The sequence below is a fragment of the Haemorhous mexicanus genome, chromosome 15, assembly GCF_027477595.1.
Source record: "Haemorhous mexicanus isolate bHaeMex1 chromosome 15, bHaeMex1.pri, whole genome shotgun sequence".
Lineage (NCBI taxonomy): Eukaryota > Metazoa > Chordata > Aves > Passeriformes > Fringillidae > Haemorhous > Haemorhous mexicanus.
In genome coordinates this window covers 7,405,572-7,428,186 of record NC_082355.1, presented here as the reverse complement: position 1 = coordinate 7,428,186, position 22,615 = coordinate 7,405,572, and the positions used below count along the sequence as shown (strand labels likewise).

Below are 22,615 nucleotides of genomic sequence, written 5' to 3'. Positions count from 1 at the left end.
TAAATGGGAAAGCTCTGAGATTTCTCCCCTCTGGTGAAAAACCTGATCTCACAGGAGGCAGAGATCTGAAAAAAAGGAAAAAGGGGACAGCGCTTGGCCCTGCTGTTCCAGACCTCTCCATAACCACATTTTTTTGCAAATCGTCTGTAACACAGCAACAGCTTCGGAACTTTTCAAACAGAAAATCTGTTATTTGATCTTTGGGCATTTCCAGGACTCTTTACATTTGTATCCCATTTTCTTTACTTCCGTAAGAACGCAAAATAGTCCAATAGGTAATCAGTAAGAAAGAATCAAGTAACAAGTGAAGCAGTTACAACTGAAAATGGCCCAGCACAGAGCTCTTGGGGAGAGAAAACACTGAGCACAGCTCGGCAAAAGAGGTACAATTAAACTTTACATGACTAGCCTGGCTTGGTAATAAATGCAAATGCAAACCAAACCCAGACACACACCTTGCATGCCTGATGGACCAAAATCCTGCCTGGTGAGGAAGATGGCGTGGTCGTGATACTCAGCGTGCCCGGTGTCGGGTTTCTGCTGCAAGTAGGCCCAGCGACACACGTTCTCCAGGCTTTGTGAGGGGTTCCCAATCTCTATCAGACTCATGGACTGCAGTCACACAGGGAAAAAAAGACACCAAGAGTTATTTATTAAAAGCATAGGCAATTTTTTTTCCCAACGTTTTCGGGCACTTGACTAAACATCTCATTTCCATTACAAGTTTGTTCTTAGTTAAGAGATACTCACGCTTCAGAAACAAATTTTACTGGATCAAGAAAGCAAAAAAATAGCTAAAGTTCATGGTTAGATTGTGATTTCTGCATTTAATGAGATCTAACAAATATAAAAAAATTTAAAATAGACGAGAAATAAAAAGATGGGTATTTTAATGACAAAGCTGATACTGGGTTGTGCACTCTTATTATTTCTATGCCACCCTGGCATCAGTTTACATCACTTTATCATCTCTTTACTCATCACTTCCAGTCTGGATATACAGTTCCTGACAGAGCCCATGTCCTTTTTGGAACCAAAACAGTCTCAACCAGGAGAGACTGACCCAATGTGAGGAAGATCAATGTCTGATGGCCAAGAAAATCCTATCACAACAACTGCAGAGAGCCAGCACCCTGTCCTGTTCATCACTGTTTTTGTCATGAAATGGAGCTGGTTTTATGCTGTTCTGGCAGACCTTGGCACACTCCTGCATGATCTGTTGGCATAAAACCAAGTGTACTTTTTCAGCTGTACTTGAATCATTACTTCCAGAAATGGACTTAATCAGTGACTGTCTTTAAAATTGCATTTTCTTTATCCCATTACTCATCTGAAGGTAGAACACAACTTCCAACTGAGGGATGCCATTCTCCATACAAACCACACATTACATGGGTGGTGAACTGACACTGGTTCCAGTGAGCTGATGTGTTAGGTGAGGTGCAAAGAGCAGCTCTCTTGAACAAGGAAGAGAAAGGTATTTTAAAATCCAACTATTACATTTGCCTCTTTTTCTTTTTTTTTTTTTTAAGTAGTACTTAGGAGCTCCCCGCTAATTCTGCAATTCTGCTTGATACTGTGCACTGCTAAGACTTTAGAAAGCTTATTGTACGTGGGATATGACTAACTGACCTGTCTCAGGACTTCCAGGATTTGTAAGAACTATAGATATGAACCCTGGCTTTTTATTTGCAAAAATTATATTACCGTGACAACACTGTAATCATAACAAAACCCACTACAGTTTAGATGCTATGCTGTACTGCAAGTATTTGTCATTCCAAAATACTTAATGTAGAGCAAAACCTAGCCTAGGCCAAAAATAAGAGAGAAGTAATACAATTCATGTTTAAATACAGATGTATTTGACGTGTCCTCTAATTGAATGCATGATGGAGTACATAGAGTATTGACTACATGAAAAAGAAAATCCTCAAAGGGTTGTGGAAGAACAACTGGAATTGATAAAAGAAGTGTCTGCCAACTGAGGTCTGATTTTGGCAAAACTAAGATATTACAATTCTGCAAATGTTCAGAAAAACAAATTCATAAACCAAATAGAGGCACAGTTTGGATTCTGATACCACTGTGGAATGGAAAAGTTGTAATATAATCCTGTGCTGGATCATACTGCTTCCAGCCATAATTCCCTTGGAAATTGAACTAATAACTGTATTTAAAATGGTGGGACAGTTGTGGTGCCTTTATTGAATCTTTGTATATTTATAAGAACATACTTAAACAAACTTTGAGTTACTAATACAAGGCAAAATCCTGGCTCTCCAAGAAAAATCCTAGTCGGTTAAAAGGGTTTGACTGTTGCTGAGGTCTTTACTAACATCCATCAGTGGTAAAACAAAAATAAAGAAGCAAACACACACAAAACTTATCTATATCACCTTCACTCTTATTTCTCTAAAACTGCACAAAAAAGATCAATTTCTTCAAGGAGCTCAATAAAAGAATCTGCAAGACTCAAAAGCAAAGAATGCTGTAAAATGAAGTTGAGAAACTCTAGTTTTCTAATATTTTGTTATGTTTGTTAATACTTCCTTATTTCATAATGACCTCCTTGTGTACATTCTACCAAATGAAAAATTGCATCGTTTAAGACACAATGATCAGAAAACAATGAAAACACACACCCTATCAACATATGCTTTGTTTAAGGGTATCCAATTATTTGCAAAGAAGTCTTGAATTTGCATGATCAGCAAAAAAGCATAGAAAATAAAATGTCAATTATTTCCTAATAACCACTGCTTTATAGCTGTCCTCTGTCATCTCTTCCCTGCCCACTAAACCAAACCCTTGTCGGTGGCATCCATCACAAAAGCAAAATGTTTGTCTCTGAATGAACCAGGTTTCAGCACTGCTCTGATTAACATCCAGTCTGCCAGGGGCCAGAGCAGTCTGGCACAGCAAAGCAGCAGCTCCCATGGCTCAGGCCCTGCCCTGGTATCTGCCATGAGTCAACAACTCACTCACTGGATCCTGAGTCCATTCCAAGAGCAAAACCACAGGCTCAGTCCAAGAGAACCTCAATGCTTACTTATCAAAACACTGATTTTAGAGTTTGTCTTCAAGCAGATGAAGTTGGACCAAGTGGTTAATGTGGAGCATTGTGGGGTTTTTGCATTCAACACAATAGGGAGAAAGAAAAAAAACCCCTTTCACATAAAAGGGGAAACTGAGAACACCCAAGTCCTAGAAAACATGATTTAGCTGACCCAACGTTTTTGCCAATGACACAACTTTCACATCATAAAACTGAGCGTTATTGCTCTTTAAGCTGGGAAACAAGACATCATGTAGGAAGTCAATTATTTGGAGTGTCCATGTGCTATATGAATGTAAGTAGCAAGTCTAGGTCCTGTAAGGGAGGAGGACTTCAAAGAGTGAGAGGAAAAACTCAGTCTGTCTGCTGAGTACTCCAAGTCCACTGACACTCAAATCATCTGGTCACTAATCCCTTGTCTTTCCCCCCTGTAATGCAGCAGCCTGAAAAGAGAAACCCACTTGATTCCTAGCAAATTTTCACCTGAACACCCAATTTCTGCAATTTGCCAAAGACTTTCAGATCAGAAAGGCTCCATCAGTGCTAACAGCAAATATTGCATGGCTGGGCAACCATCAGTGAGTCAAGCTCACTGTGCTGCGCAACTGCACTGGCTGAGACTGAAGAACCACAAACACCATGGTCCTCTCTTCACAGCAGGCAATGGTATGGCCAGGGAAGGGAATTAGAGGTAGTGTTTCCCTCCAAAGAACCTCCAAATCTCCAGTGGTCTTTGGGTCAAAGACTTCCTGAGCCAGGCATGCCTTTATATAGAATTTTATCCACATTTGAGCTGCCTTGCCTTTACAGATAAATGCTGCTCTCCCAAAGAAAGGACTTTAGGAGATCATGGAACTAGGCAGAGCTTGTTAGTAGACAGGGCAGATGTCATATGTTTTAGAAGGATGTTGTCCAAAAATTACTCTTGTAGAGATATCAGATAACATTTAATAATATTTTCTTTTGGAAACCAATGTGGGCTTTCATCAGAGCCCAAATACTTTATTAAATGGACAAAGCAAATAAGAAAGAGGAAAAGAGATGAGCAGTGTGCTGTAATAAGGGCTGAAAGGTAAAATCCCTCTTTGTCACACAGCAAACAGGGGAAGTTGGGGGCCAGCAGGCTGCACATGGAGAAGAGGTGTAGGTGTTACTCTTGGCCAGCAAAGGGCTCACACTGCCAGGAACTCACAGGTCCAGCAGCTGGCTGGGAGCTCTGACCTGGCTGGGAAGGACCTCTTTCCAAGCAGGACAGCAGGCCTGTGGAGAGCATTACTCAGCTGATCAGCAGGAACACTGCCAAAGGAAAGAGAAACTTTCCTTCTCACAGCAAGAAAAGCAAAAAAATCTGTGAATTGCTGATGGAAACAGATGGAGATATTGGCCAAGAAGTGGAAAGGGCTCAGCTGGGAAAACATCCCCCAGGCGAGGAGATACCACAGAGGGTGATGAGGACAGTCTGCCCTACAGAACTAGATGAGGCCTTTTCTCTGGGAAACTCAACACTGACCAATGCTGCACAATTTCCTCCCTTTTTTTGATTCTGCCTTCATTTTTTCTCCACTCCCTTCCTTCTTAGGTAGAAGCAACAACAACAACAACAAAAAAGAAGACAACTGAGCTGCAACTACCATTCATACAAAGAGGCAAAGCAGGGTAGTAAGAAGTGGTTGAAAGCCAGAGAGGTCTCTGAACCTTTTTATCCTTTGGGAAGTTATCAGTTCTCTCCTACAAACACACTGAAGCACAAGTCATTCATAAAGCTGTGGAAAGTCCTCCAAATACTTGTGGAGATTATGGAACAAGGAAGAAATATAATTTTTTTTCTTTAACAATGTCAAAGTTATCTTAGAAGAAAACTGCAAATGTAGTCTATATTCTACCCAAGCCTTTCAAGAATGTTCAAGCTGCCAGCCCATAGGAAAGACACACTGGTGTCACACACTGAATCAGCTCAGGGGCAGCTCCCCTTAAACAAATGTTTTATTTAACTGATATTTGGCAGCACTGGGTACAACTTTGCAAAAGTGATGATGAGTAGGTGCCTGGTGATAAGAACATAAGAAATTTAGGCTGGTCAGAAGCTTAGGACCTTTCCTAACTCATCCATTAGGTGGTGCTCCAAGAGAACCAACGGAGAAGGCTTTGCAGCTCTTCAGTAGCTCCGGGAGGAGCAGAAATATTCTAACATGACAAGCTTCAAACTATAGTAGGAAAAGTTGGACCACAGCAGTGCCACGTTCAGGAAACCATTTAGCATATGACTTTCCCTTCCTGAATGTGTAAAGTCTCTGCAAAACACACTGTTTACATTGCTTCTACTTGGCACTTCTATTGCTTATTGGATTAGAACTTCTATATTCTTCTTTCATCCTGAACAAGACAAACAAAAGATAAATAAATACAATTATTGAATGTCCATGGTAACCAAACTAACAAAAATAGCTCATTCAGCAAACTGTCATTTTGCATTCAAAGGATTTGTAAAGCTTTCTTATGGCAGCAGTTTGTAAACATTTTTCAGTATCTAATTCTGTATAAATGTAAGCAGATCAGGAGTACAAAGTACTGTTTATGCTATCAGCCAGCTCCACTTTCTTCAAGGTCCCAACAAAACACACTGGGAAATTATAAACTCTAAGTCCAATTTATAAATAAGGGAATTCAACAATTCACCCAGATAAAAAACAGGAGGGGCAATATTTCTTCTCTTTATCCCCATATGAAACATATGAAAACAGAGCAAAAATATAAACAGCTGCCAAAATGCTGCATCATATGTAGGTCCTGGCCTTGCAACTCAGCCTGTGCAGAGCTGGTTACTGGATATGGCCAAATGCTGGGGTCAACAGCTCCATCTTCAGACACATTTGTAAGGGCTTGATTCCTGCTGATTCTTTCAGGTCTTCTGCATCTACCAATGTCAGTGGAAAAATAAGATACTCAACTCACATTTATGACTTAGTACAAGGAGAGGCTGGAGGAGGCTCAGGAAGATCTCAATATATAAAAATACCTATTGGGCAGGGAATAAAGATGACTGAGACAGTCTTCTCAGTGGGATCCAGAGAAAGGAGAAGAGGCAATGGGCAAGAAAATAGCATTTAGGAGTGTTGCTATAGTTTTACCATAAGAGTGGCCAAACATTGGGAAGGGTTGTCCAGAGAGGTTATTGAGTCTCGGGAAATATTCAAAACCAAGCTGGACAAAGTCCTGAACAACCTGCTCCAGGTGACCTTGCTCTGAGCAGGGCAGCTGGACTAGATGATGTCCAGAGGTCCATTCCAAGCACAGCTATTCCATGGCCCTAATGTGCAGCCTTGCATTGCCAGGCACAGGTGCTCTCAGCCAGAGTCTTTGCACCTTCCTGGGAGAGGCAGAGGTAAGTAGAGGTGCTCATCCCTTTCCCTCCAGGGAAACAGCAGGGTCAACAGCAAAATAGTAAGGAAAAACACCAGATTTAAGGAATAAACCTGATTTGTGCTTCCAAGGCTGCCTTATGGGAAGCAGAGATCAAGAAGAACCTGACTCAGACTGAACCAGCACTTCCATCCTGGCTGAACCAAGAACATCTCATCAAGCTTAGACATGAAAAGGTCAGATGGCAGAGATAAAGAGAACATCATTTTATGAAAATATCAAAGGTAAAGCCCTGTCCCAAATGAAGGCAGCAGGAGCTCTGCTAATGTCTCAGACATACAAAATTGAAAAGTCCTTCTCAGTTGGACAGTCCTGTCCTTTGAGGTTGCAGGCATGCACCCCATAGCACCTTCTTCCTGAACTGCTACCTCAAAGCTGTTTGGGTTTTCTTCCCTCCTCTAAGCTATTTGAGAGGCCCTCTGCAGTGGTAGTCAGGCTCCTTTTTCACCCTGACCAAGTTAACACATGGTCAGAGTCCAACCACTTATTATGATGCCAACACTGGTTTACAGCTTATGTGGGTTTTCTCTCCCTCCTGGTTGCATTTCCAGATGCCACGGAGCAGAGAGCCAGCATCCCTCAGCCCATCCCACCCTGCTCCAGGCTGAATACACTCGGGCTGTGCATGGTGCCAGAGGAGAGAGCAGGGGTGTTCTGCACTGCCACATTCACATTTCCCAAGAAATAACCCTCACAAATCCTCAGGTGGCTGCTTTTACTGAAACCCCTGAAGTCCCTGCAAAATTCTTTCCAAGTGTTTTTTCATTAATCACTGTATTAATTACATCCATCCCAGCTAACCTGTGCTTTCCTCTGGGCTGCGCAAGGGCAGCTCATCTGCACACAGAGTCACCATTGTCAGTGGACAGAGCATGGGGCTGCAGCCAGGAATTTATGAGGTCTTATCCCCAGCCTGCCAGTGGCCTTCCGTGTGGCCTTGGAAAATAACACTTAACATCTTTGTTTTTTTAGCTGTAAAATGGGAATAATAATCTTTATTCATTCACCTCAAAGAGGCGATGAGAGGATTTTATGCAGTGCTCAGTATTTAAATGTTTCCAAACAAATTTTAGAATAACCAGTCAGGGTTTTTAAATGCGTGCTCAGCTCATCTCTTGCAACCTCCTCTGCACTTGGTGCTCGTGGTTGCTTTGCTTATTTCCCTGAGTATTCTAGAGCTAGCTGTATTACAGAGCTGTTACAACCAAAATAGGTCTAAGTGGAATAATTCGCACAAACATTGAATTATATTAATCTCAAATACATCCGCAGTTGCCAAAACTTGGAACCAATCTTCCTACTACGGAAGTCAAAAAGGCAGAAGCAAGCCAGCTCATCTTTTTCCCATTTAAAGAAGAATGCACTGCATGTACCCTGTTTACTTATTTGCAGTATCCCATCCCATCAAAAAAGCCAGTGACTTTGGAAGTCAATGTCAAGAAAATGCAGAGAAATGCATTGTGGCTTCTGAAGCCAACACAGATATGGAGCAGCCTTTCCAGAACACATTTTTCTATCCTAATGATGGAATTGATAAATGAGTGGGCAGCAGCAAGGCACAGCTGAAGCCTTCAGATCAGTCTGTGGTACATCATTTGCAGGAAGTACGAAGACAAAAGTGGGGAGTCAGGGAAGGGCTGGCAGCTCCTGCAAAGTCCTGCAAAGCTACCCCAGCCCAGCCACACTCTGCCTGCTCTCCAAACACACCACCCAGCCAGAGCTCAAGCCTGGTGCTCTTGGCAGGGCTCAACCTGCCACCCCCTCAATGTCCTGAGGTGATAACTCACACAAAGTGCTAATTCAATAAAACCATGTCAGATCTTTTCAATTCATCCCTGAAGTAATTTCAGCATGTGATCACTAAGGAATATGTTTCATTTTTTCATTTTACCACATATTAATGCTATTAATGCTATTCCTGAAATTACTGAAACCTCTGCATGTACAGTTGCCTGTGTTTGAGAATATTAAAATATAAGTACATTTGAAAGAGTGGAGTACCTTCAAGCAAGAACCAATGAAAGGTTGGTTGCTATGCAACTCAACTATTGTCCATATTATTCTTATCAACAGATGACATATTGTATAAAATAATACAATCATCTGAAAAACCACAATACAGTAGAACGCTGCTCAGGGGTGGAGAATTGACAATAGCTGAGAGTGCTGTCATAAACCTGACATTGATGGTACATACTTCATCAATTACAGAACCATAATGTAATTATTATGATTATTTAAATGGCACCCTTGATAATATATATAAATTGCCTGCAGTGAAGCAAAGAATCTGAATATATTAGCTCCATGCTTTCAAAAGAAATGCTTACTCAAACAAGACTGGGATAACATTTTCATGTTGTAAAGCCAACCACACTGCTCCATTCATGCACTGCCTTAACTTGTACAAGTACCCCACGTAATACTATGTGTTTTGAATATATATTTTCCTAAAAAATTGTTGGTGCTTGTGTGTGGGACAATAAAATATTCAAGGTTTTGTTCTAATTCCTTAGAACAGGTTCAGAAAATAAGAACTATACACTTCTTCTCTCTGCTTTTCCACTGCTTAATTATCCCAAACCTTTAAAGAAAAATCTCCTCACCTTCTACTCCCTGGTACTAGTCCTCTGATCAGGAACTTTAAAAACAAGAACAGAAAAGGATATATTCTTATAGAGCCATGGCATGCAGGTTCTCACATCATAAAGTAGAGGAGTTCTGGAATTATGTCCTTTATATATACTTTTACTATTTTTAGAAAGCTGTAAGTTTTCATATAAACAAGAATCAGCTACGGAAATGCAAGAAAAATTAACTTTGGGGCAAGCTTGTGATAGCAGAATTATTATTCCACTGAAACCAGCAGGACAACTCTTGAAACATCCTATTCTTGTTCCCATGGAATCTGATGTTGACTTGGCAGTAACAGGACACAGGTACTGAACAGATCAATACTTTTGAAACCCATTTAACATTTTGTTCCTCCTTACCCAAGTTTTGTCTGTGGAGCACCCCTTCCACAGAGACTGAGAGAAAGTACACTTGATATTTTTAATTACTGATTTGATCTGCAGAGCTCTTGCCTTCTGGCCCCTATTGCACAGAACACCCATTTAACTTTAGGCACATGTGTAGTTCCCCTGATAATAAGCACAAGTATAAATGAGTTCTTAGAAAGTGGCCGTAGCCCTCAGCATCTTGCAGAACTGACCTTGTGTTTGCTGTTACTTACATACAGTTGAACCAGAACACAGTTGTGTTTTCTTTAGGAACTAAAATGTTCTCTGTTTCATAGACTATTCCAAACAAATCTGAAAACACAGACTGCCAGAGCCAAGCAGTAACATCAAATGACACAGGGAAAACCCAGAAGAAATTGAAATTATGTGAAATGTAAAGTTTAAATGATAAACAGATATATATAAACATGAAAGTTCTTTATATTCACAGACTAATAAGGATAATACTAATGGGTTAAAATACAAACCAAATACATGTCCCCAGTAACTGCACTGTTCATAAAAGAAGGAAGTCTATAGATATTGATATCCTCCATTTAAATTAACCTTTCCTTACCTTGCCGTAGCTCAGCAGGATTATCCTCACCAAGACAACGTTAATGTGAGCACCCAGGGACTCATCATGATAAATTTCATTAACCTGCAAAAGAGTTCAGTGCTTTAACAATGGTAACTATGAAGGCAGTGATACAGCTGGTACCTTTTATGCTCTGTCATTAGGCCAGACACCACTTTGTGATCATATTTAAAACATGAAAACTCCACTAATGAGAGAGGGAATGGGGTTTTTCCAAACTCTGCTGTAATCTCCCAGCAGGCCATAATTTAGGGAATAATTTAAAATAAATATTTACTCAGAGACTTCAGATTAACAGGTATGTAAGTTTCAGCCTAATTGCACTTGGAGGTATCATGGTGCACCCACACCATGCAGCTGAGCTGACCCATATGTACACACTGGAGCCTGGAGCATGGCAATCCAGGCAAAATCCCAAATATCTCTCTGCTGAGCAGGACCAGGCATAGGGAAGAGGATGAGTGAGCAGAGAGACAGGACCTCTCTCCCAAGAGCCAGTCACTGGATCAGCTCAGCTGCACCCTGCAACTCTTCCATCTGGGACCTATCATATCACACTCTGCCAAGAGGTTGTGCCTCCCCCAAAAAGCTGGTCAGGCACATGAGCTGGCTTCATTGTGTGTCAAAACTGATCAGTGTTAAACTTTGCAAGTAGAACAAAAGCTACAAAATGCCAGCAAGTTAAAATTGTCTTCTTTTTTTTTTTTTATACCAGAGCTACATAACTGAACACGCACATGGGGAAATCACCCCAGGAACACTGAAAAGAAAACTGTAAATATTTAGAGTAGAGAATGAAATGTGGATGAATAACAATTACTTCGGAAACACTGCTACAGGCAAGCTGGGCAAATATTAACTCTTAACGAGGCTGATTTAAGTATTCAGTGATGAAGACTGCATGAGACTTGGCCAAATGGCAGGGGTTTAGTTTTACAAATTAGAAGAGGCAGATGAGATCCCTGCAAGGCAAGTTCCTTCCCTAAAACCTCCTTCCCTTGGTAAAGGTTGCACCAAACTGACCTGGTTTTCTGGATGGACCTAGATTTCATTTATTCCTGCAAACTAGATTCATTACTTCAAGCTAATAAATAACTTTCAGGGAACCTTTCATTTGAAACATGGTAAATAATGCCCTGCTACTTCAATCAGCCCCAGTTTGAATGGCCCATATTTTATCTCTTCAAAAACCATTAAAATTAAATACATCAGTGTAGGTTTTGCTAAGCAATCCCCACTGACATATTGAAGTGAATTTTAATTTTCTTCATCAGTATTTTTTGCCAGAAGAGCCTTATTTTATGCCTGGTAGATATCCAAGTTTTCAACAGTCCTGAATGTCCTGCTGAACCGCAGCTCCAGGAGGAGGCTCACACCCTCCAGAGCACCTGGAGAACATTCTGGGGAATGCCTGGGATGCAGGCTTGTTACTGGTTGATGAGCAAGCAGATCCTTGGATTAAGATGATGGATGAGGAGCCCATGGCTATGAGTGGCTTCAGGGGCTTCTGTTTTCCTTGCGGGGTAGAAGGAGCTGATTAGGTTCAAATCGGCTTTGTAAACAACCCCTCTAGAAATCAGATCATCTCTTTGCATGTTTAAATAAGATTGTAGAAGATGAACTTTATATTCTGAAATTTTAAAAATGCTCTTAGTTTTACTTGGAGGACCATTGCTCAACACAGATTATAAAGAAGTAAGACATAAACACATTTTGCTTTACAAAAATTCTTTCACCCAGGAAAAAGACCCTTGAACGCTGTCAAGGGAGGCAGGGATATTAATTTGCCTCCCTCTTTGTATGGTGAGAAGAGAGCACTCACATCAAGGATATGAGGTTGAAATAAGCTGCAAATTACCTGTACATGAAATGAGTATTAAACAAAAATTGCTGTGTATAGAGGACAGAAAACACAGCATGTAAATAAGTATTTAATTAGTTCATAAAGCATAATCCAAATTGGTGCACACCACTCTCTCATTAACTTCCAGAATTTAACCTAAGCCTCTTTTAACAATCGTTGAGTAACCGAACAACTGTATCGCTGTTGTGTGCCAAAGGGAAACTTGGCTTGAAAACATCGATGGAACAGAATTGAAACACTGTTTGACTATTCATGCAAATGACATCTAACAAAGAAACTGTGAATGAACAGAGAAGGACAAGCACTGCAAAAAGCTGCTTGGTTCTCTTGGGAACCTGGATTTTCTGCAAGACAGCAGGCCAATTCAAAGCTCTGGGCCTTGGTTTCATGAATAAGGATGAGGCCAAGCCCTCTTCACCCAGCATCTTCCTCTGACCTAAACCGTGGTTTGCTAGGAGTGTCTCACTGCACATGAATAATATGCTGAAATAGGTGCTTTTCTTTTTTTTCAGCATAGCCTAAATCACACCTATTTGTTTCAGGAAGCTGTAAGAGATACAAGATCCAAGCGAACACCGTGCACTCAGAGGTTCATGAAAATGCACACACTGAAAGGCCCAACACAATCCCTAGCTCAGATTCCCCACATTTCCACCTCTTATTTCAACAGGAAAGCAGAGTCAAGCTAATGCAGCTCAATGTATAGGGTAGAAGACGACCAAGCAGCCTGTGCAACCAGAAAGCTCCAGGCTTGAGAGCAACTCACGACTTTGAAACATTGTTTGAAAGCACAGATAGCCAGACAATGGAGATACATGTTCAGATGTCTGTGCAATAAATACACAGAGCTCTGGAAAAGACTGCAAGTACTTTTCCAGCACTGCATCTTCATGTACTTCAGCAGGACATCCTGGTTCATATCAACAGAAGAAAAGCCAGAGTCAATCTCCCGTTGTTCTTAGATCAGTAAGTCTAAAATTAAGTTGCTGCATAGGAGAAAAAAAGTACACAGAGACCATCCCAAAATCACAGCTCCTGAACTGAAAGCAGTGAATGAATTAAATCTTGTTAGATGTCCTACAGTGATTCAGCATGTATAGAGGGTGATGAAGAAGGCTGGGTAAGTCTCAAAGAATTCAAAGCACAGTGAAACACTGTAAAGACACTTTCATCAAGCTATTGTAGTTCACTAACTATTTTGGGATACCTTTGGTTTCTTTTTCTGGGATATTTCAAAGGAAAACATACATTTCTATTTAAAGTTTCTGTGTAGAAATCAGGCTAGCACAGATTGGTGCAACATAATAAAAACAAAGACTTTATTTTCTTTTTTTCATCTGTCCCTCTCTGCTAATTTTATAATTCTTCTATCTTGAGCAAATTTCAAGTCAGCACACTAAGCACACAGAATACATCAAAAAGCTAAAGTCAAGCCAAGCACCAGTAAGGTGCCTCATGCTTTGTAAAAGAAGCACTGGAAAGTTTTGATTACTGAGCAAAGCACTGCCTGATCCTAAAAGGGAATTTTGAAGGCTCCCATAACACAAATAGGAATCAACAGCCTGCAGTTCTGCTAGTCTTGGTGCAGAGCAGGTTACCTGCTGGTAGACCTGGCAGGATTTTTAGGCAAAGTCAGGTGTTCCCTGGATCCCTAATTAAACCCATGCACCATAGGAGAATAATCTGTGTATTTTGGCAAATCATCAGCAAACTCATTCATGCACTTTGAAGGAGTCCCCAGCCTTGCAGAGTTTGTTAGTATCTGCTATGCAAAAGGCAGATCATTTCATCAGAACACAGCTCCTGATCCATGAACCATGGGGTTCTTCCTGAGGCAGCTCCACGGATTGCTCCTCACGCCAGGGTGAGCGCCGCTGCCCCGGGCTCCTGAGCACACACCCCTGCTGGACATTTCATAGCTTCCATCTCGGGCTACATCAGCGTCAAACGGCTCTGACCCAGCACCACAGGCCATCAGAGGGCACATCTGACCCTTTGGAGAGGGCACAAACCAAGAGTCTTCTGGTTTTGCAGCCACCACAGTCTGCTGATCCACCCAAGCTGATTAGCTCTCTCTTTGATCAGCCAGCATCCTTACACAACTACTGCTGCATAAACTACTGATGGCTGCGTGCTCCCAGGCAGAGCTGGGACCGTGTGTGGATCTCTGCCAGCACAACCTTGGAGAAGCTGGAGAGCATCAGCTCCTTCCCTGTGGGATGGCAGAGCTCCTGGCAAGCCATTGTTAGAGCCCAGCCCAAGATGCAGCTCATTCATCAGCTCATAATTATCTGCAGCAAAGCTTCAGTGCCTGGTGGGCATCCAGTGATTGTCTATTTCTGTAAGAAACGTCTGGTTTGAATTATAGGATAGGAACCAGAAATGTCATGGTGGATACACAGCACAAACTTCTGTAATCTGACCCTCCCAAAAGCATTTCCCTCTCACTTTATTTTTCTGTGGTCCCACTTCAAATACCACTGTACTCTTTGATTTTCATCACCTTCTTTATGCTTTTGAAGATCCCAAATGAGTATTTCTGACATTCCCAAAGCTTTATCTTAATCCCACAGGAATAACATTACATCAATTCCACTGGTGGATGTACTATGGTCACACAAAAAGTCATACAGCAAAATCAAGGGTTCCTAGTCTCCCTTTCTAGTCCTTACAAGGCATTTCCTCATTTCCTCATAGAGGAACTCTCTTTTTTTCCTTAAATTTTTATTGAGCATCACAAGGAAAAAAGAAGAATGAAAGCACACAACACACATGAAACTTAAAGGTCAAACTGTGATCCCACATTTGGAAAACATCTATCATTCTGCTCAAAACCACATACACTGGGCAGTTTTAGAAGAGCTTGGCAATGTACATTTTGACCCAGAGATAGGAATCCCACATTTTCTGTGTAAATATGAGTCTGAATCCTGATTTACCTTCCCTGGTGTCAGAGTCAGTAGGTGTTACCAAGTCCAAGCTAGCTCCTTCTGATCAAAATGAAAAACATTCCCCAGCAGATGTGTTGGCAAGGCACTAGGTAGCTTCATGTTACGGGCCTCTATCTCATCTTCCACTGTAACATTGGCTTTAGAAAGGTCATAGACTTTGTTTTCTGACTTCATTACTAATTTATTTTTCTTAGTTCCTCCCACGGGCTCTTGGAACTTCTCATTCCTGCTCATAAACCACTGCTGTGAGAGGTTTCTCTAAACACTGTAAATTACCTTTGCACCAGCAGACTCAGTATTTTTCTGAATTACTGTCTCAAGATCATGTTAATAAAATCAACATCATAAAATAATTAAGCAGACTGATTTATCACTTTACTACAAGGGATAGGGATGTGGTGTCATGGTGACCTCTTCAAATCTGAGGGGTTTGGTAAAGAAAAGCACCCAGAATTTGAAAGCTGATCCTAATTATCCACACTCCATCACACAAACCACACTGTCACAACTCAGAAGTCCCTGGCTGAAACCTCTGTGGCTAAAGCTCATGTTGGTATTTGGAGTAAAGGAAAAAAATCTATCTTTTAACAGTACCTGCCCTCTGCCTTGAGGATGGCACCAAAAGCTGTGTGATAGGGCAGCAAGGCACATTCCAGGTACCAACAATGAGCAATGCTCACCTAATTGACACTGGGAATAAAACCTCTGTGAAAATGAGCACAACCTGTAAGAGTTCTGAGAGGGTCTTTCCTGCAGGAACCCCTGAATGCCCAAGCACTACTACAGCTTCCACTGCAGGGTGGCAATCAAGATAATGAACAAAAATAACCTCATGTAGGCCTCTTCAGACACTGTTCACACCAGTCACAGCTACTGGTTTATAACGAACAGTCAAAATGTGGAGTTAACTCACATACATATATTTAAACTTTCAAACAAGCTGTAATTCAGCTACAGACAGCTGAAGTCCCTCAGATGAATAGAGCTGGACTTACATTCGTTATTTGTGAAACTTCTTAGAGTTAGTTCAAATTTAAAGTGCCCATATTAAAATAAACTGATTTTAAATAATGAGCATTGGAGCTTATGAATTATTTAACTTTCAAAAATCCAGTTGAATTCTACATTATTGAACTATCCTTGCTGTCTAAAAGAAATGCTTTTTAGTTTAAAAAGCAGGCTTCTGAAGACTGGGAGCACCATTATTTCAATGTATTCAATCATCACTTTCTTTTTAGCAGCCTGAATTAGACATGCTTTCAGGTTTTTATCCAACTGTCAGTTAGAAACCCATGGCATTTCTGCCCTTTCCTCTCATTAGGGACTTGCTGTTCTGTACCTGCAAATCTTCATCTCTCATCAGCCAGAGACACGAGAGTAGAAATCTCATCTATAATAGCAGTACCATGTACATCCTATTAAAGAGGACAGATAACACATTCAGCAGCACCTCAGGGCCACAGTTTCAAAGACATGTGCAGTGCTGAAAGATGCAGGTTAAAGACTCCAGGGACTTTCCAAAGCCCCCAGCTGCATAACTCTCATTGATTTCAGTTATTCAAATGAAAAGTTGTTTAATGTATTTGTTCTGGAGTTGAAGTTTCACTTGAAGGCTGGGGGATACATAATTCCATGAGCTAATTTTTAATACTGATTCTCACTGATTTCAAAGGCCAGTAAATGACTAAATACTCAGATAAATCTAGCCCAGAGTGAAGCATAATTCTTATTTAGACTCTATCTCCCTTTGAAATAACAGCAATTAGACACTTAGCTACTTTGAGGAGATGGGCTTTAGTATTACAAATATTTTGGCCATATATCCATTAAATGAGTATATATAAATATTTTAATATCAGCTCTTCTACAGTAAAGGAATGGAAAAGAATTTAAAGATTTTTTTACCCCTGAAAATTGCTTAATCCTCGAAACTACTTTTAAGAGGTTTATGAAACAGTGAATTTCAGCACCAGGACTGGGTACCAACAACACCCGTTTCAAAATCAATGAACCCTTTAGGTTGGAGAAGCTCTTTAGGATCATGAAGTCCAACCATCAACCCCAGCACTGCCAAGGTCACCACTAAATCACACCCCCAAGTGCCACATGCAAATATCTTCTAAACATATCCAGGGAAGGTGACTCCATCACTTCCCTGGGCAGCCTGTTCCAATGCTTGACAACCAGGAAGAGCTTTTTCCAAATATTCAATCTATACATCTCCTGGAGCAACTTGAGGCCATGTCCAGATCCCACTGGAGAGCTTTCCAGCCCTCCAGCAGATCAACACTCCCATCTACCTTGGTGCCACCTGCACATGAACTGAGGATTCACTCAATTGCCTAATCCAGATCACTGATACTGAGCACTGCTGGACGTGGGAATACCACTTTGGACTGGCCACCAGCTGGATTTGGTTCCATTTACCACCACCCTTTGGATTTGACCACCAGCCAGTTTTTTATGCTCTGATCAGTGCACCCATCCAGGCCATAGAACTCAATGACGTCCATTCAGTGTCCTTCTCCTCCTCCCAGAGCATCCTGCAGTGAAAACCTTTTCTTTCCCAAGCAACAAGGTAATTCTACAACACCACTTCTAGCCTTGCACTTTTCTAGTATTTCCCAAACAATTGTACAAGCAGATACAATTACTGGGGGGTTGAGATGCTTTCTTGCTGAAATTGAATTACCTTCTATGTTCTTGAGCAACTACAGAACTACAAGATTCCACCCAAATATGTCTCCTTTGTGGAAATGCTCCTGCATGCTATAAATACAAAGTTAATTTGTGCAATGTGTGGGCTCACACTTGGAAATGCAGAGGACTGGGCAGGCCAATATCCTCCCCAGGAAAAAACACAGCATGACGTGCAAGGAAAATGGTGCAAGCCAGAGGCAGCCGAGGGTCTCCAAAGTGAAAACAAAGGCATCTTTTCCAAAGGTGACTGAATGTCCCCATGGTGCTGAGCAGAGAAAAGAGAGGAGGTCAAGAGAAACTAGAGTTTTGTCAGAGGAAATGACTGGAGGATGAAAAAGGTGGGGCATGAGGCCGAGCTCACTGCAGTGGAATGGCTGGCGCACAGTCAGACGATACGTGGCTGCAGCCCAACGTGTTAAAAATCCTCTGGCATCTATCACCATTTGTTTGGGAGTGACTTCATTTCCAAACTTTGGGATAAATATTAGCCCAGCTATTCAAGATAGCCAGGACACCCAGCCCCTGTTTTTTCTCACTTCTTGGCTTTTAGGTGTGGACTGTAACACATCACTTAGGCTGCACAAAACAGATTTTACTGAATTTACAGTCATTGCACTGGGCTTGGAAAAAAAAATACATTGTTTTGATTGGGTTGGTGGTAGGGTTCCACCCAAGATCCCTGGGAAAAGTTAGTTAAGGACAACTGCTCACGCCATCACACACAAAGAGATAAGCACAGTGGGAGAAGCAGCCATGCTGGGAGTTGCTCCTGGGAAGTAATGTCTTGCCTCAGGAGGGACAATTCACCTAAGATTTATTTCATTTTTGGAACCTCAGAAATTCAACTCTTTGATGACCTGTTTTATCTTCTTTAAATATCTTCACTATTATTTTATTTTGTTACCAGGCATTCTTGATTTTATGCTTGCTACCTCGTTACCATACAAAGCTAATTGATTCTATGCCTTGTTACCACAGGAAGCTAATTGATTACATCCTCAATCCAGCAGGGTGTACACAATCTGATGGTTATGAGAGGATCTCGAATTAGATTAAAAAATACAGCTGCAATTGTTTGCAGCTGTCTTCTTTTTCAGTGACCTTGGACCTACACATCTCATCAGAGACACACTGCAGACATGTGACCCCTGGCAGCCAGGGACCCCAAAGCTTTTTATAGTGGGCTCATTTTCTAAACAAAAAACCCCAACCATTCAAAGAGGTGGAAGAGAAGGCAGTGGCGGAGTCGCTGTGAATCTCAGGAGAGGAGACCAAAGCCATGTTCTACACATAATTACACCTTGCACCCATCCAGCAAGGAGGACAAGAGCTGGAGCTGCCTTGTTGCAAGTAAGGAGAGGTTCTGCATTGTGTTGTCCTTGGCACAATCCAGGTCCCAGCACCATCTGCAGTAACAAACCCCTCCTGCCTCTCTGTGCTGGAGCTGGAAACAGGGCTGGTTACCATCACCACCCCTCTGCTGAAATACAGACTCTAGAAACCAGCTGAGTTTTGAGAGAAAGAACAGGACAACACTGATGACTGCCAGCAACTTTCCAAAGCCTTTCAAGAGGCCTTGAGGATTCCAAAGCCTTTCAAGAGGCCTTGAGGATTTCATGCCTTGTGCTCCTTGAATTTGGGCACAAGGCATGGGACACATCCTCAGTCCCCAAAAGACATGTTTCTACCTCAGAGCTCTCAATAGAACAATTGCTGCCTATGCCAAGAGCTGCTGTGCCCTGTGGGGATGGTTACACAGGCTGCGCTTTCTAAACCACTTGCAGAGACAGGCTGCTGAAGAGTTGTTATTTCTTGCAATTTGTGTCTTGGTTTGGTTTACTAAAATTAGGAAAAGTATATTCCAGAGCTGGAACATTTATGGCTTCTTTACCATTACTGTATATTTTAATTCTTAAAAATAGATTTAAGTGACATGATAAGTAAAGAAACCTGTTTAATCTATTTTGGCCTGTTTGCCACATTCCTGGTTTGGCCTGTTTGACTTGTTAATTTAGAGATGCATAAAACCATCTGTTTCACTGTAGACTTTGTTTTAAGCCTCAGAGGAAACAAACCACACAAATAAATTAAATTCACTATGTCATTTCTGTTAGAATATATGCATTTACAGCCATCAGAGCAGACACCAAGTACTCCATAACTCTAATGTCAGAGCAGGTTTTTAACTATTTACAATGCTGTTACAAAAAGTCATATCTGAATTTATATCACACAAGGGATTTTCTCAAATTGTATTCCACCTCTAATTTAAAATGAAAAACAGTGATATTCTCCACATTGCCTAAAGAATGTAATAAAGAAGGAAAAAAACCAAGCTTCATAATTAAAAAAATACATCTTGGAAAAACTGCATCCCAGACAAATCTACCTAACAGCCTGGATTTCTGCCTCTGTGGTTTGCAAAGTGAAAGGACTCATCTACAGGCTCATCCTCCTGACACAACTGTAAACTTCAGCAGTCAGACTCCATTTGTCAAAAACAGAGCAGACCTACAATTTTTTACTCAACACTATTTTACTAAGAGCACACATTCACTGAGCCCAAAGCTTTTTCAGAAGTGTGTCTTATTGAGAAAAGACTTCTGTTCCAGACGAGAAGAAGGAAGAAAGTCATTCCCAAATGAGTTGCCTGTGAGGGGGGTGCTACCACTGACTTCTATTTCTTTGGCAAAAGAATAAAATATATTTGGATTTTTATCTGTACTAGGGATGGTTTTTCATGTCTTCATTCTTTTCCAAAAAATAGTATCCTTGCTTACTCTCTGGGGTATTAGAGGGCTGTTGCATCAATATTTAGAAATAAAAAGTGATTCTTTCAAACATAATATTCCCTAGTGTCTCCTTTCATCACTCCTACACTATATAGTCTGTTACACAGACTATGGTTATGAAGATTAAATATTGAACTAAGGAAACCTTAAGATGTCAGTCATGGAGTAAATACTAAATCAATTTGAGAAAGCTCAGTGTTACACTGCATAACATTTTACTGCAGTGTGAACAAGGAGCAGGGAGGTGGCCCGGGACCTAAAGTGGCGGTTGAGAAATCAAAGAATTCAGCAGAGTAGTTTTAAAAATGTAAAAGCCAGTTGTAATTTCTGTTAGAACCTTATTTGAAGACAATTCTCCAAACCATGTTCCTCAGCAAGAAGCTTAGGTTAAGGGAATATACAGCTGAAACATAATGACTTCCAAAATCCTGAGCCCCTGACCTTGTGTCCCACCCACCAAAGCACATAAGAAGGACTTTGAAAGGACTTTGAACATTTTAACAGTCCAACACTCAGCTTCTGTCTTGGCTCCTTTCTCTTTTTGTGGTTTTTTGTTTTTGTTTTTTTTTGTTTGTTTGTTTTGGTTTTTTTTTTTTTTTGCTTCTTCCCTATTGGATTTTCTGCAAGTGGCCTGGATTTCCCTCCCAGAGTTATTTTATTTCCTGCCACGAGCAAAATCTGTTACGTCTTATTCAAACGGCTTACCCAACCTACATTCCCAGGCCTTTCAGAGCCTTCCCACAGGGCAGCGAGCAGGGCTGTACTCACAATGTTCATCAAGGTCAGCAGGTACTTCTGAACATGTTCTTTCCCATGGAACTGAACAACTGAGTCATCAACCCCCAGGAGGACTTCGATGTTGTAGTCGTCCTCCGTGGCGTGCCTCCGGCGGCGCTGCCTCCACCCCTGCACCTGCTCCTCCGCGAGGCCCAGAGCGCTGCCCAGATGGTCCAAGGCAGTGAGGTTGGAGCCTGGGATCAAACACACAAAGAGTTACCCTCCAGGAGAGGCTCAAGTTTCAGCTCAGATTCATTTGAAGCAGCAGCATTTGTTGTGTTCTGAGTGTTGTATAACAGCATTAGTTTCACAAAATGTCAATTAAAAACCACCTAAATGAGAGGGAAACGTGACCCAAAATGTTTTTGTTTTGCAAAGTAAAACAATACTTTCTACAAAGTAATACTGCATAATAAATACAGGCCCCAAAGAGCAGCAAGTCATACCAATGTCTTGATGAGAAGAACGGAGCAGTTTGAGTAAAATACTTGTTGCTTAAAAGTACTTCTAACAGAAATACACTGTCCAGGGATCCTGTGCTACCCAGTGTAGCCTCTGTTCAGAACAATTAAAGATAGACATGTGGTTCAAAATCTGATCTTGCTGCCCACCTATTTCAAGGTAAGTGCAGCTGCCAGTACAGCCTTTTGCCATCCAGGCAGGTACCACCAAACCAGTCCCCCCAGCCTCAACCCTTTAGCTCCTTTCTGAGTTACACACATGCAATCCAACAGTAGTGACATGGATCCTATTTATCATTACAGCTCAGCACCACATTTTGGATACGAGATTAATAAATTTATAGCTACGTCCACAATTTTTTTTAACAGCTTTTCATCCTTCATTCCAAATTTTCCATGTCACTTTACATTACTGCATGTCACAGACCAGCCCACCAGGCACAACAGATGTCTCCTTCATTACTAATGATTTCTAACAGTTCCTGTGATATGAAAAGCATGTTCCCTGACAGGATGGACATGCTTAATGTGGCACTTACCTACTAAAAATTAACCTGAAAATATGGAATCTTGACATTTCATCCTACAGAATAACAATGATTATCATTCATATCATTATTACCATTTGCATTACAAGAGACTGGAATCACCACAGAGAACCTCTTGATTTTAGGAAATGTCAGGAAAGACTCAGAGAGTTCAGCAAAAGTGCAGAGAGGACTGTGGGTTGAGTAAAGGTCCCAATGCTTCATTCAAAGAAATGTAATGGGAAGCAAAGGGAGGAAGCCCAAGCCATCACCTTCAAACCAGAAATGAGAAAGAGCTCTTGGAAACATTACAAAAGTGGATTCTCCATTTCCATTTATTGAAGTTTTCACATCAAAAGTGGCTGTTTGGGAAGGGAATGAGTCACCAGACCACTGAGCTCATTACAAGAACATCTGTGCTCTTGCCTGAACCTTGCTGCCTCAGGCTGCTGTGTCAGCAGGTCC

At 41.3% G+C, this 22,615-nt stretch overlaps 1 protein-coding gene across 1 annotated transcript in view; it reads right to left on the bottom strand.

The window, feature by feature from the left end:
* The window catches only part of ADAMTS2 (ADAM metallopeptidase with thrombospondin type 1 motif 2), a 174,656-nt gene that overhangs the window by 38,385 nt on the left and 113,656 nt on the right, over nucleotides 1-22,615 (bottom strand). Inside the window, exons 4-6 of the mRNA XM_059860002.1 lie at nucleotides 21,154-21,356; nucleotides 10,058-10,141; nucleotides 456-612 (exon numbers count right to left, since the gene is read on the bottom strand). Of these exons, the coding sequence (XP_059715985.1) occupies nucleotides 456-612; nucleotides 10,058-10,141; nucleotides 21,154-21,356 (444 nt within the window). The remainder of the gene's footprint in view (nucleotides 1-455; nucleotides 613-10,057; nucleotides 10,142-21,153; nucleotides 21,357-22,615) is intronic.